Here is a 14,817-nt window from a genome sequence, read left to right as displayed (position 1 = left end):
AGAAATGCAAACTCAAGTATTTATAGACCAAGGTTGTTTGGAAAACAAGGAAATTCTAAAATCGAAAATATTCTCAATATATGCAATAAAGTACCTAATTTCAGTTTTTCTATTCCCAATTAAATGTCAAACAATGTTTCTGAAATCTCTCTTTGAAAACTTCTATTATTAGTTTTTGCATATTTACTAATAAACCTTTTCCAGAGGATATGCTTTAATTGCTGGTAATTAAAACGTATATTATGAAAATCATAATTAAATGCTTTTCAATATTTCGGTATGGGATCACCTTGAGCATCGATGAATATCTTTGAACAATAAATGATAAAAGTTATGTACATGTCCAAATAATGTCGCCATCTAGAAGTTTTTCTTAGCAAACCCTAATTTCTAATTCACACACAACATGAAGAAATATATGAACTTTGGAAACTCGGTTTTTCTCTTGGGACCGGTTATACCATGACTCACAATATTAGTTGTGATCGGCTATACCATGCTCCCCAAGATAGGTTGTGACCGGTTACACCATGCTTCCCAATGTAGCTTGTGATCAGTTACACCTTACTTCCCAAAGTAGCTTGTGATCGGTTACACCTTGCTCTCCAATTCAACTTGTGACCGATTACACCCTACTTCACAATGTAGCTTGTGATCGGTTACACCTTGCTTTATGGATCATCTTATGACCGATTACACCTTGCTACACATTATAGGCTATGACCAGTTATACCTTGATTCTCAACATAAGTCAAGATAGGTTTTACCTTGTCATCTAGTACTGGTCATCAAAAGATATTCAATAAAGAACCGGGCCAACACATTCATGATTTCCTTTTCGATCATGAATCAAGTTCACAAATATACTTCCTTAAACTAATGTAATAATACATAGTTTTCTAGGATGAAATCACACCTATATCCTTACACATAATCAAGTAACTAAATACATAAATTATGTTGATGTCGTATTTACGAAGTTCAAAAGATAAGCGTTATACTTTGTAAAATAATTCCATGATACTTTGATCATAATGCTATGACCAAGTGATCTAATCACTAGAGTATATTTTATAAATATAGCTTCGCATGTTATGTTTTCAATATAAAGCAACTTGAAAGATACGTCAAGAATAGAAAAAAGATCAAGTCAGTATTCCTAACCTCAAGAGGAAGGATGATGTTTTCGTTGCAGTCGTTACTTTTTCACTTTCTTCAGGTCTTCAGAGTAATACTTGTACGTCTCAACATTCCTAGACTTTCTAGTCTAACCTAAACAAAGTTGACTCTAGTAAATAATCAAGCGATTCTAAATGAGTTTTGTAACTAAATATGACAACCAAACTTGACATACTAACGCTTGATGGGTTCAGCCGAGCTATGCTCTAACAAAAAGGATACGCCCTAATCATGTTAGGAAGACAGTGCATATCAAAATTATTTTGAGGATGATTCCTCCATATTATATGACCACATCTATTCTTCCAAAGACTCTAATTTCGAAGTTGGAAAGGATCATCTGAAACTTCTGGTGGGGTCACAATTCGAGCATAAGAAAGACTTATTTCATAAATTGGATTAGATTCCTTGAAAAGAAATACCAGTGTGGTTTGGGAATAAGATCTCTAACTCATCTTAACATAGCTTAGATTGAGAAGCTAGTCTGGAGAATCATTGACAATCATAATTGTAAATGGGGTGTTATTATGAAAGCAAAGTATTTTAAATACAAGTCCTTCTGGGAAGCTACAGCAAACTCGAGAAGCACTTCAACTTGGAAAACAATTATTGACTGCAAAGAAGATATGAAAGACAACTGCATCTCGAACATTGAAAAATGAGACATAATTCATGTAACAAAAAAACCTTGGCTCAACAACCACCCTAATAGCAAGCATAAATTGAAAGAAAATTCTTCGTTGGGAAATATATGCAAGGTTTCTGACCTTATTCTACATGATCCCACTAGGTGGAACGAAGACAATATAACTCAACTCTTCCACGAGACTCTGCTACTTAGATCCTTAACACATATTTACCAGATGGCGAAGACCAAATGCTCTGGAAACCTCATCCAAATGGTACATTTTTATGCAGATCTTTCATAAAAGCTCTCAAAGACAATGTACCTAGCTCATATAACACTCACAATGATACTTTCCCTTGGAAAATATTTGGAACATAAAAGATTTAGCACCAAAAATTCTCATGTTTACTTGGAGGGTAGTGCATGAAGGTCTAGTTATTTTCAAGAACCTCATAAAACATATTACAGGTATAAATCAAGAGTGCAGGTTGTGCAGTGCAACCATTGAAGATATAAATCACATTTTCTTTGATTGCCCAGTGGCTGCGAACACTTTTTTTGGATCTCTTGGCTGCAGAATTGTAATATATAGGGACGTGAGCTGCAAAAAAATTATTACTGAATGGCTTGCCGAAAAAGGGAATTACGAAGTCATTAAAATGGGTAGTTGTGTGATGTGGGCTCTTTGGAATAACATAAATGATAAAGTTTTTAACTGCAGAATTCGTCCAATCCATGGAATCATCAAGGAAGGCGTTTTATGGTTCAACTGCTCTGCATCAGTTCTTTTGGAAGAAGAAATACAAACCCCCATTCTATTGACCCGAGGAAAATGGCAGCTATATGGAACCACCTGGAAATCAATTGGATCAAGTTGAATGTGGATGCAGTTTTTGATAACTTTAAGTCAGGTTAGGTAGTAGTGGCTAGAGATTGTGGCGCTAAGTTTAAAGGTTGTGGTACTAATTCTCATGAGGTGCTGAGTCCCATTAAAGCTGAAATGGTTGTCTCACTGACTATTGACTTTGCTGTTGTCAACAGGATGCACATAGTTATAATAGAGAGTGATGGTGAGAAGTTGGTCAAGATGACGACTGAGGAAAATATTCACATCCCTATTATGTAAGTTAATATTCCAAATTAGAGCCAATGCAAGAAAGAGTTTCCGAGGTCAAGTTCGTCTACAACAAAAGAGATGGGAACGTCACTGCCCATATTCCAGCTAAGTATGTTCTAAGTCACGGTTACAATATGTGGTCGTTCTCCACCAAACCCCCCTCTCGTATTTCGGCCACGACAGTACGACATTGTTGTTACTTATAGTTTTGTTCTTAGTTGTTTTTCTTTGTAGCAAAAAGAAAAAAAGAAAGAAAAAAAAAACACTCCAATCTGGCGGCTCATTTCACTTATCAAGGGTATTTCCGTTATTTGGTGGAGCCAGCCCACCTTGAAAAAACCTTAGATCTCGTCTCCTACTTTCCTTTCGCGCCAAAAGATTCCCTAATCTTAAACCCTAATTAATTCGCAGTGAGATTTTAAGAGCTCGCAACATTTCTATACAAGGTTGGAGCTTACATTTATCATCGATCAGATAAAGAAATCTCATTTGTAAGTTCTTCTTCTTATCTTTTTGTTCTTTGCTGTTGCAAATAAATTTCTCTTCTCTTATTTTTGTTCGAAAACCCCCTAAATAATTCATCTATAATGCTTCTTTTAACAGTTTTGCAAAACATAACATGATATTCGTGAGTTGTAACCTTCAATAATTATTATTTCTTTTCTTGATTTTGAATATTTTTGCTTACTATAATAATCTTAGATGCAATGCATTTCGATTAGGCGTGTCTCGTTCTTAATCTTTGTTCGTTTGTTAGCGCTGACTGTAATCTAATGTTTGGGATTTAGACAATTAATCTTGTATGTACATTTCCCTTTAACAGTTGGAACTTGTAGATTTTTGTGCGATGAGACGTCAGACAGATCCGGAGTATTTTAGTAAGGTGGATAAAACCAGAAGAGTTCTGTCTGGTAGTTTAGTACAAGATGAAACCAATATTTTTCTACTAAACCAATAGTTTAGTAGTTTAGAAAGGTTTTGAAAGAGTTCTGTCTATACAACCAGAAGCTGAAATTTCGTCTAGTCCAAAGGCTAGAGCTGGCAATGCAAAATGGAGAATAAGAAAGGTGGGGTGATCGCAACCCTTGCAACCAAGTCAAGAATGTTTAGTAATAGGACCCGATATCTCATCAGAGGTGATCAGATTGATAAGAAGAAAAATCAAGAGCAAAATGATGTTGATATGAATAAAGATACAATTGAGCTCTCTATTGCAGCATCAGAAGCACTGGTCATATCCGAAATAGTAAAGGGGGACTCTGCTTCATTTCCTGTTGCCTCTGTAGTTGATATTGCACTTCGTGTGAAGCAAGCAAGGAATAGCGTTTGCTCAGATGGGTTAGACAGCATTTCTGATTTCGTTGCCACGGAGGTCAGTGAAAGTGAAACTGATTTGTTATCCGACTTGGATGAAGATGATATGGCAGACGCTTTTGATGATGTAGGGTTGTCTGCTGCACAACTTGACACTATGTGCTGCTCCAGTTCAGTTAAAAAGAACGAATGCAACTCAGTGCAAAATATTTATCTTGTACTTGAGACACCGCATGTGGACAATCAATATGGATGTGATGGTGAAACTCAGAATGTTGATGCTAAGCCTCAACTGTTTGATTGTAATGATATTTGCAGTGAAAATAAGTTTGAAGATGCTTTAGCGATGGGTTCAAATTTGTCGAAGTGTCCTGGTTATGCACCACAACATATGCTTTGGACTGATCCATGTTTAGATCTGAATACTCATTTTCATCAGTTAATCCACAAAAATCGAAGTACTTTGGAAGAACCCAAGGTTAGGAAATATGTTTATTTTACTATTTACGTCTCTTGTTGGGGATTACTGGCTATATTTTCTTAATTGAGTGAGCTCCATTAATTTCCATTTCCTTTACTCTCCAAGGATGTTGCAGCTATCGTGGATGTGGACATGAATACTATTAAAGCCGTACCAAAGTATTTCATTGGGGAGACTAGTTTTTTCTCGGAATCTGCAGATGTGATTCAAGATGAAAACTCAGTTGCAATGCCAGGATTTCTGTCTCAAATGGCGTCCTTGCCAAGCGTTGCCTATGATGGTTTTTGTGGCACAAGCCGCACAACCAATAGCGAGAGGATAGAAGTTTCCCAAAATATCTGCTCAAGTAATTCTTTGGCAGATCCTCTTTGTTCCATTGTGCCATGCAGTATTTCTTATACTAATACCGATGTCATCACTACCAATCAGAAAATTACGGAAAATGGAGCTGGAGAGAACTGGTATACCCAATTAGGGTGGGAGAGGTCACTTCGAAGTACCAGAGGGTTACACTGCAGATTTCCCCATGGGGAAGATGTGTTTCTCAATACTAATGGTGAAGGTTCTACGGTTACATGTCTCAGACGGTTGAGCTCTCTGAAGAATTATAGCACTCTGGGGCTTTCTCTTGCTGCCAACTCCGAGGAAATTGCTGATTGCTTCAAACCATCGCATATAAAGGATTCGACCAAAATTTTATTCACAGAGGCCTCTGCTTGTGAATACTATTACAAGGATCACGATGGGCCAGCTATTGCAGAACCAACTTTCTTATGCCTGGAGTCTAAAGGTCAGAAATTTTCAAATAACACCGAAGTTGTGAATGTAGAAAGTACTGCAAGAGCAGAACTGATGGAATTCAAAATTTTGAATGGTTGTGAAAACCTCGGCCGGGAGAAGAAGAAAGTTCGATTTTCAGAAGCTGAAATCATTTTGGGGGAGAGCAAATCTGCACACGAAATGCGTAAGTACAACAGGCCACTTATGATTTAGACTTCTAGCCTTTGTTTAAATAGATTAGAACAGCTAGGATTTCTTGTTCAACTTTTTGGCAGGAGTTCGAAGTATCTCAGTTACTTATTCCGTGTATATGTTTAGGCTCAAGAATAACCAGGACTCGCAAAAGATCAAAAGGTTCTGGTCTCCAATCAGACATAAGATGCGAAGAAGTAGATACTTATCTGAGTTCATGGAAAATCAAGGATAAGACAAAAATGATTTTTCAGGGATTAGAATTCTTGCTGACAGGTTTTACAAGTCAGAGACAAACAAAACTTGGTCAGCTGATTAGTAAACATGGAGGTTTCGTTCTATCTGAAGTTCCTTCACCTTCAAGAAAAATGAAAGGATCCAAGTGCAAACACCGGCCACTTCCTATTGTGATCAGTTCGAGAAAGGTTGGTGTATGTAAAGACTGACTAAAACAATATATGGGTTTGTGATGCTTAGGTTGAGTAGCAATGGTTTATAAACTGGAGCTTCTTAATTACGTCAAGCATAGTACATAGTAAAGCTATAATTGACCCTTCCAGAAGCTAAAATTGATGATGTACAGCAGCTTGAGTATTCTTCGTAAACTTACGTTCTCTTGTATTTTTTTTGGTGCAGTCACGAACAACTAAATTCTTGTATGGTTGTGCGATCAATGCCTTTTTGCTCAAAGTTAACTGGCTCACTGATTCAGTGGCGTCAGGTTCAGTATTACCACCACAAAAGTAAGTTTGATACTCTACTTTTATTGCATGTTATTATTTGTGTTAGTGCTGGAGACTTTGCTCCTTGATTAAAGTGGATTATCATATAAGGCAGCAGTAAAGCTGTCCAAACTTTAGAACTTCATTATTATTTTCTTAAACTCCTTCCTCCAGATTGATCATTTCCCTTGGCAGATACATGATTTTTTCCAATCAATACGGGTCTAAGTTCGCTAGCTTAGGATGGCCAGTCTGTTGCAATAATAAGGCCGGGATGTTTGACGGGGTAGGAATAATGCTCCACGGCAGACCCGGATTTTGTAACAAATTTGCTAAGGTTGTTAAGGTAAGCTCTATCTTTCTGATACTTCTTCTCATGCATTTTGAAGGAAGCAGAAGTATCTGTTCACAATTTATGTTTCATGTTAAAAGCGTGATTAAATGTTTCCAGCATGGAGGTGGTCAGTTGTTTAAAACTCTTCAGTGGTTGATCCAAAGCTTAGAGACTGAAAGTATTTCGCTGGGAGCCATTGTTGCTGAAGATGACAGTAGGACGTCACGTCACTTGAGAAAATGTGCCTCTGAACGAAGGCTACAAATGATGGTTAGTGTTCACAGTTTTTGGTTCTTACTTCTGAATTACTATGGTTGGGGATTTAAAAATGAACTTTCTATCACTAGAATACGACTCGAATATCTGGGTTCTTCTAAACAGTTTTTAAGATCCAAAATGTAAAGAATGTGCGTTTTCAAAACCTGAAAACTTAACCTTGAGAACCGATAAGTTACGGTGAATCACTTGAAAGTGGTTTATGTTGGACCTTTAGCTGGATTGTGCTGTAAAGTTTTATATTTAGAATTAGTTTGTCAGGCTTATCCAAGCATATACGTCATGTTATTAGTAAGCATTGGACTCAGATCACCAGCCTAATGCAGCCTAAGACCTTTCATGTTGTGAATTGTGACTATTCCATATCTGTATCTGATGTCCATCATCACTTATTATTGCAGCCAGTAAGCTGGATAGTGAACAGCTTACATTTGGGACGGCTACTTCCTATCGAGGAGAAGCACCAGTTTTCTTCTCTTCCCAAATTTAGGTCTCCAGAATTATTCTCAGCTACGGAACAGGGCTAGTCATAATATTTTTCCTCTATGCTACAGTCGAAGGATAGGTATGGTTTGAATATTCTCTATTTATCTTTATGTATTTGTTGTTAATAATTATGTTCAGTATGCATTGCTACTGTAACAGTAAAATGATAAGAAACTTCAGACCAATAAACATTAAGTAATTCCTCTTTCGCTGCAGAAGTATGGTCTCACTTTAAAGATAAACTAAAATGAGGATTCACAATGCCAGAAGATGTGTTCAATGTTGCAAAGTTGGCAGCATATTCAAAACTTAAGGTGCAGTCGAAGTTCTGGTGTATGACCCCTATGGCAAATTGGCAATCGTTTGGTGCATTCAATGTGAAATAAACTTCAGAGCTGAACAAGGAAACTAGTGTTGTTGCTGTTGTGAATAACGCGAAGTACCAGATATTCATGTGGTCGTCTTTAAAAACGTCTCTTTTGCTGATATTATGGCCAATTGGCCCGCTGTATATTAAATCCTTCGTCAGACAATAGTATATTTTTTCTTTGCCGATCAAATAATAAGAAAATCAAAGAGTTCCTTTTTGTTGTTGTGGCTGCTGTCGGTGTTGAACCGTGTACCTAAAAAATAGATCAAGTCTGAATTCTCATTATGATCTTCAAGATCCAGATATTAGGATGGTAAACTGGAAAAGCTCTACCCAGACTTTAGAGGTGGGTAAAAGGTGCCTGCAGAAGTAATACCTCTGACAAGTTGATCATTTCTTCTGGCTAGTTCAGCTAACATACTTCTATTTTAAACACCACATTGCCACCAGTAGGCTTACCACATTTTATAATGGACACATGAACAATAGCAAGAATCAGAAAAATCTATTGAACGGAATATATATGTCAAACTACACTTTATCTTCCAAATATTTTATCTGTACACTATGATTTATGAACTTAGGTGGTGGCTCAGAATATACAATCATTTTCTCCTTCAGTAGTTTCTTGTTTAACAGTCATGGAAATCTATGGATGAAGGTGGCTGTCATTTGCAGTTACAAACATGTTTTGATGTTCTTCCATCAATGACTTCAAAATACAAAAGGTTTAGTAGGATTCCTGTATGCATGCTTTGTGATGTCCAAGCATTTATCGCTTTAGCCTGAGCAATTGCAATAAGTTCGGCTTCTTAGGTTTAATATGGCTGAGTTTGCCACTACCAGGGCTCTTCAACTGGATGTCTTTGAAGTCCATAACCTTTATCGTTCTTTGCTTCTTGGCTGTACAAACAATGAACAAGGCATCTAAGTACACTGTCCAATGAAATCTAATTTAAATCTGAAGGAGTCAAATGAAAGAGAACGGACCATTCTCTGCTTGTTGGTATCCATCGTGAAGCCTTTTCCTGCTAGCTTCAAGTTTCATTTGAACTGAGATTTCATCCACATCCTGGAACCTCAAAGAGCACGGTTTAAGATATTAGTTGCTCCACTTTTTTATTTCCAACTCTCAATGCAGGGCTAAATCGATCTTCAGACGTATTAAAAAGTTTGGATAGCTAAATTGTACATGTGATACTTACATTTGTTGGACCACTCAAAGAAAGCTTTTGATGACCTTCAACTGAACTTAAGTTATTACGCAGCTTAGTTGCATCACTTGGGGTTATAGTCATCATTCTGGTCTCAGTTTCTTTTCTTGCCACTTTGGGTCCATTCTTCTCGGTTGTGATGACCTTAGCCTGATGAGGTTTTAGTGGCTTGCTATTTGGAGTATTTTTCCTCTGCATTGTAGGAATACAGTTGTGCCGAACCTCATTAGGTGGATTTCGGAGATCTGCAATAATAACATCAACCAAGAAAATGATTTTAAGGGAGAGTGTATTCTGTAGGAAACAAACAAACTCGTATAAGTGCAACGCTTTTTTATAGATCGACTCACTTCCATCACCGGTGGCTTTTTCCTTAGGAGGGGGTGTAGGGTCCTTTCCTTCGTCCACAACCGAGGTATTCCCGGAACCTGATGAAATTTTTCCAGCTACATTCGTGAAAATAATGGGGTCTTAGAATAAACCTAAAATAGAAAAATAGAAAGGGAAGCCATACACAACTTGGATAACAATTGAAAATTTTGGTACCAGCAATAGCTTCATCGTTAGCACTCATCCACATATCCACCATTAGCTTCCACCCTCTGCAATTCAATGTAAAATAGTTCCAACTATAAGATAATCTCACTAAATTAAGGTATACACCTCTACTATGGTATTTTAGATTGTTGCTTTGCTTAAAAAGATGCTCGGCATATCTCAGACACAAAACTACAATAGAGGCTCCCATTAGGGAAGAAATTAGTAACCATGTAAACAGTCAAGTAATGAAACTAACAACCAGTTATCAATGACATACTCGATGAGAGTTCGGGCAAGGCGAGAGATCTGCTTTGACGAGTGCTTTCGAATGCCAGTGACCGCCTTTCCAATCGCAGTTACCTGAAGAGAAAATCAAATCAATGAGAAGTAGCCCGCCAATCTCCTTAACACCGCCAATCTCCTTGAGTTGTATCAGACATGCTGCCACATGTGGGGTAAGTAATATTTGACACAACTTAGGCAGCATAAACTCAACATGACATCTAATATAGCAAGTATGATGAAAAGGGAAAAAATTAACAGAGATTCACAAAAGGACACAGTAATAATAACAAAAAATCTTTGTAGTCGAACCTTCAGCGTATCCATAGAAATAATCATCATTTGAAGCCTTCTCATAGCCTCCAACAATTCCTCCTCAGACTGCACAAAAAAATGACACCAATTGAATTCTGATTCAGTACTTGGAAATGGGTTCAAAGAATTTACTAAATTTTGTATAGCATCTTAAAATTGAAAAGAGAATGATACTAAATCATTTCGAAACGCACCCAGGAGATCAATATAATAACAGGATATGGACATCATATTGACCTTAATATGGAATCTACACTCTACCTAGGAAACTCTTCACACAAATCATAACAAACAATAAGTGCTTTGCTTTGACCACATTAAACATAAACTGGTTGTATCTGGAAAACCTTATTGAAGTTAGAATAGGGCTAGCTATATGAAAGAGACCATATGTGGAAATAAAGTAGTGAGCTCAATAGGGCAAGTGAAGAGGTATACCTTATTTTGACTGTCTAAGAGAACTTGTTTGATCTTTAAAACTTCCTCTACAGTTTGATTCTCGCAAAAAGGGTCGTTTCTATTCATCTCCATCTCATCACATTCATGATCAATACTCTCACCTTTTACTCTACAGTCATCCTTATTTTCTTCTACACAAGCAACAGTAGTATTGGAACCAGACTTATACTCGCAATTAGCATCTCCTTCAGACAGAAAACAACATTTTTTCATTGATCCACATGAATACAATGTTTCAGCAATCTGATCCCTTCGAATTCTGAACTCCATAGGGCAATCTATAGCAGCCACAATAATTCCATAGTTCAATATATCAAATATGTCAGAACCCTTAGCACTAGCGAAGTATTTCCTCCACCGTTCAAGCTCTTCAGGTTTCATTGTGAACCCAGTTTCTTGTTCAGGCCTCTCTGTAAACACAACACCAAAAATCAGACAAAATTTTATTGAAGCATAAAATCAGACAAAATGGTTAATATACCATGAATTTCCTTTTTTAATTAGGACAGATCAAAACCTAATAAACTTCAATTACCCCCAAATTTTACAAATACTAATTATCTTGGGGTTTCTTGAAATAAAAACACTAATTATCTTGGGGTTTCTTGAAATAAAAACGACAGAACCCTCTAAAAGTGAAACAAAAACCTAATTTTATTGCAATTATAAGGTGTAAAGGAAAACTAAACAGGAGTAGAGTCGGAGAAGAGATGGGTACCTGAGATTAAAGACGATCAAAGAGGTTTTCAAAATCGTTATGCTGGAAAAGAAATATTTATGAAGTATTGTAGCTTTGGGATTCAAGTATCTTACACTTGTAGAGACCAAAAACGATGAAACTCCAGCTCTGAGAAAAGAAATTAGGGCAAAACTGGAAACTTAAGATGAGACCCGTGGGAAACTAAAAAGTTTAAAACCAAATTTCGCGGGCTTTTGTAGAAACCAAAAATTAGAACTAGAAACTTCTAGTAGCTGGCGCTTGTCTTAGCCAGGTAGGATTAGAATATTTACTTGGGCACAAAGAGAAATGTTACAGCGTGCGTAATCATCACGCACCTAAGGAAATTGTTTAAACTTCAGAACCAGAACAGTCTAATACTACCCTCGGGTTATAGCCAGACAGCAGCCGTCATTTGTTAGCCGCCAGGCAATTCCGGGACCGCCAGCGTCTATTTTCCACGTTCCCAAACCACTATTTGCAAATTTTATATGAACACATTTTTCATCTTTATGACCAAGTCCGTTTTTTCCTGCTGTACATGAATTTTTCTCCTTATATATAGACACCAGGGATACCACATTCCATACAAGCTATCAATTCATATAAAATAAAATAATTCCTACGACTGAGTTAGTTGTTATGGAATTATCAGAACAATTTCATTACACAAAAGCTCTCAACAGAGAGATACAAAGTTTTATATGTGACCGACATATGTGTGAATACCATTTTTCTAGTATCACAACCAATTGATCAAAAATGATGAAACAGCAAGATATAAATTAAAATGACAAGCCAATGATGAAATGTAAGTAAATAAAAGAGAATTCACACAAAGATAATTAACGTGGTCCGACAACGGAGTGTCTACAACGGAGTGTCTACATCCACGGGAAGGTAAAAGAAAGTTTATTATGCTTTTGATTTGTTACAAGGTTGATGAACTCCATTAATGATGATGAAGTTTAGTGAAAGTTTCAGTAACGAAGGTATAACGAAGGTAGTACGAAGGTAGTGAGAGACAACCCAGCTATTACTCCTCTCTTCAGAGATAGTGGATCTCTTACTCCCTTCATTTCTGACCCCCAAAAATCTGTCCCCTTCTCTTCCTTATCTTCCCATCTTTATAGGGAAAAGGGATACTAGTTATTTACAAAAGTGACATTAACTTAGTTTCTAAGCATTCTTAGAATTGATGTAGTGTGTTGCGTTGTTTTAACATTATCTTATTTCAGCTTCTAATCACCATCCACGTGTCAATGTATTTTATGGTGTATACAATTTGTCCCTTTTTTTTTGGAGGGTTATTGATGAATAATCCTTGAGAAAAAATCACTTCCACCTGGTTTGTCATTGCATTGGTTGTTGTTTCCTCCATCTGTTCTTTGTTGGAAAGCTTTTGTGTTCTTTGTGGAGGGATTTCCGTGAAGAATATACTGCGTTGCAGTATATATACTTGCCCCTATTCTTCAGCGAAATTCTGAAACGTTCCAGCACATGGAATTAAAATGTATCTTACCTTTTTTATCTGATATGTGGCTTCTCTTGCACGGCTTGCCCCATTCTTTCTCATTGGTTCGGAGAATCTTTGTTGTTTGCTGGCCCCCTGCCACCTTCGCGTTTGGGAACACTTGTCAGCACCCGCAAATAACAACTTTAGCTACGTCGCAACAGGACTTGTCCACAGCGGCAATGGTAGTTGAAACTTTGCTGACCTCATCGTTGGCAGGTCCTCTCATATTGGTTATTTGAGATGGCTTCGTGCTCCAATGTTGTATTGCGGAGTAGTGATAACATAGCTTCAATTCATCGAGCAGCAGTAGCATGGCACCGGTCATCGTTCCTCTCGTCATCTTGGTCAACTTTGGTTGCTGTGAAGTAGCAGCAACATTTTACGTATTACAGCATCATCATCTTGTACGTCATAACATCAACAGCTCTTCTATCACGACGTTGTCTTGTGCGTATTAGCTTCACACGTCTCTTTCAGCAACTAGAAAGTCTCTTCAATGAGAATGAAGTCCAATGAAGGAATTGAATGAAGATAGGGAACCAAGGCTCTTCAACCTTCACTCCCTATCATATAACAGCTGAGGTAGAGAACAAAGGCTCTTCAACCTTCCATCTCTACCATATGACAACGAAGATAGAGAACGAAGGCTCTTCAACCTTACATCTCTACCATATGACAGCGGAAATAGAGAATGAAGGCTCTTCAACCTTCCATTTCTACCATATAACAGTTTCAGCGGCATGTTTGCCATAGTAAAGAAATGTCAGTAGCAGCGCCTTGTTTTCATCAGCAGCTTGCATGGCCACGCTTTCACGACATTGCCCCAGTCTTGTATCTGCGGTGGGACTTCATCTGGGGCAGAGTAATGGCGATGCTTGGCTCGGGCCGCAATATCTTTGCAGCAACAACGGTAACATCAAATAGCAACGTGTTTGCCCCATGAGTAGCAGCTTTAGGTATAGGGAAGCTTCAGGAGGTTAGTGTGTATTTGGACTATCGTCATTTGGCTTGGGTCTGGCTATGCTACTGTTACATATCGGCTGCTCTACGACTTTGGATTGGTCCGAAGCTATCATCCGAATTAAGCTTTGGGTACTTCGGGTCAGCTGGATTATTAGCGTCAGGCCTTGTGTCATCGTTTGGCTTTATAGCATCGTGCTGGGATTGTACCGAGCTTCGGACTGGGAACAACCATCGGGTTGATCGTGGGTACCATATGAACTGATCTTCGGGGACTTTGTTGTTGTCATCGTACATTGGCACATCGTCATCAAAGCTTTGATTTATCATCTCCGTACTATGTTCATCGAGTTTCTTAGATCATCAAAGTGATACTACCCAGCTATTATTCCTCTCTTCAGAGGTAGTGGGTTTCTTAGATCATCGTCATCAGGATTAGTCCATAGTCATCGCACTTTTACTTGGGTTAATTTATGCTTCAGTTTATCTTGCACCGTCGTCAGGTTTGAGCCGTGCACCTTTGGTGTGTTGTCGATGTTATTATCCACTCGAACTGGGATCTCCTCTTCATGGCAGCAACACTGGTGGGTCAGCAGTAGCTTCATTTCGTTTTCACCTCGAGTTGAACCATTTACTGGTGAGGTTTCAATGGATGGACAATCTGGTCATGTATCTGCATAAGACAGTAAATGGTTACGCTAAAAGTTTGTCAGCGTGTGTGAGGACGAAGCTTTATCATCGGGAGAGGGAATCGGTGCCCCATTGTGTGCTGTTGGTGCAATCTTTGCATCTTCCTACATCGTCAGTGTACTTTATATCATCGTTGCCGAAGACTTTATATCGTTGCTAGTTATGCAACATCGTCGTTACAGCAGCCTTGGGCCAGGCCATGCGGCGGTTATCTCTGGACTTTGGCTCGCCGTCTTCGTCTTTG

The 14,817-nt window shown here is 38.0% G+C and overlaps 2 protein-coding genes across 4 annotated transcripts; one reads left to right on the top strand and one right to left on the bottom strand.

Moving 5' to 3' along the window:
• Nucleotides 1–3,153: 3,153 nt before the first annotated feature.
• LOC113309051 lies at nucleotides 3,154–8,086 on the top strand. 2 transcript variants are annotated; one of them, XM_026557479.1, is made up of 9 exons: nucleotides 3,154–3,415; nucleotides 3,748–4,716; nucleotides 4,825–5,683; nucleotides 5,818–6,116; nucleotides 6,328–6,434; nucleotides 6,609–6,759; nucleotides 6,865–7,017; nucleotides 7,425–7,588; nucleotides 7,726–8,086. In XM_026557479.1, exons 2-8 carry the CDS (start codon nucleotides 3,976–3,978, stop codon nucleotides 7,548–7,550), a joined length of 2,436 nt encoding a protein of 811 aa, XP_026413264.1. In that variant the 5' UTR covers nucleotides 3,154–3,415; nucleotides 3,748–3,975; the 3' UTR covers nucleotides 7,551–7,588; nucleotides 7,726–8,086. The 2 variants fall into 2 exon arrangements, with proteins under 2 accessions (XP_026413264.1, XP_026413263.1); XM_026557478.1 differs by having other exon boundaries at nucleotides 6,588–6,759.
• Nucleotides 8,087–8,365: 279 nt separating this feature from the next.
• Nucleotides 8,366–12,082, bottom strand: LOC113308445 (probable mediator of RNA polymerase II transcription subunit 26b). Of its 2 annotated transcripts, XM_026556907.1 has the most exons (10): nucleotides 11,746–12,082; nucleotides 11,408–11,536; nucleotides 10,669–11,099; nucleotides 10,228–10,296; nucleotides 9,911–9,993; nucleotides 9,640–9,695; nucleotides 9,444–9,539; nucleotides 9,085–9,338; nucleotides 8,870–8,951; nucleotides 8,423–8,782 (listed from the first exon to the last, which is right to left on the bottom strand). In XM_026556907.1, the coding sequence occupies exons 3-10, from the start codon at nucleotides 11,068–11,070 to the stop codon at nucleotides 8,652–8,654; spliced, it is 1,173 nt and encodes a 390-aa protein (XP_026412692.1). In that variant the 5' UTR covers nucleotides 11,071–11,099; nucleotides 11,408–11,536; nucleotides 11,746–12,082; the 3' UTR covers nucleotides 8,423–8,651. The 2 variants fall into 2 exon arrangements, with proteins under 2 accessions (XP_026412693.1, XP_026412692.1); XM_026556908.1 differs by having other exon boundaries at nucleotides 8,366–8,782; nucleotides 11,408–11,775.
• Between the last annotated feature and the right edge of the window lie 2,735 nt (nucleotides 12,083–14,817).

Source organism: Papaver somniferum, chromosome 9 (genome assembly GCF_003573695.1).
Source record: "Papaver somniferum cultivar HN1 chromosome 9, ASM357369v1, whole genome shotgun sequence".
In the NCBI taxonomy this organism is placed as follows: domain Eukaryota; kingdom Viridiplantae; phylum Streptophyta; class Magnoliopsida; order Ranunculales; family Papaveraceae; genus Papaver; species Papaver somniferum.
Note: the sequence above shows the minus strand (reverse complement) of the source record. Positions and strands in the feature narration are given on the sequence as shown.

What these genes read in the sequence shown, in the direction of transcription:
- LOC113309051 (XM_026557478.1), top strand. Translation starts at nt 3,976, where the DNA reads ATGGAGAATAAGAAAGGTGGGGTGATCGCAACCCTTGCAACCAAGTCA. An exon ending in CAAATCTGCACACGAAATGC is followed by an intron (nt 5,684 to 5,817) that starts GTAAGTACAACA and finishes GTATATGTTTAG; the next exon opens with GCTCAAGAATAACCAGGACT. An exon ending in TCAGTATTACCACCACAAAA is followed by an intron (nt 6,435 to 6,587) that starts GTAAGTTTGATA and finishes TCCTTCCTCCAG; the next exon opens with ATTGATCATTTCCCTTGGCA.
- LOC113308445 (XM_026556907.1), bottom strand. Translation starts at nt 11,070, where the DNA reads ATGAAACCTGAAGAGCTTGAACGGTGGAGGAAATACTTCGCTAGTGCT. An exon ending in CTTGCCCGAACTCTCATCGA is followed by an intron (nt 9,696 to 9,910) that starts GTATGTCATTGA and finishes ATTGAATTGCAG; the next exon opens with AGGGTGGAAGCTAATGGTGG. An exon ending in ATACCAACAAGCAGAGAATG is followed by an intron (nt 8,783 to 8,869) that starts GTCCGTTCTCTT and finishes TTGTTTGTACAG; the next exon opens with CCAAGAAGCAAAGAACGATA.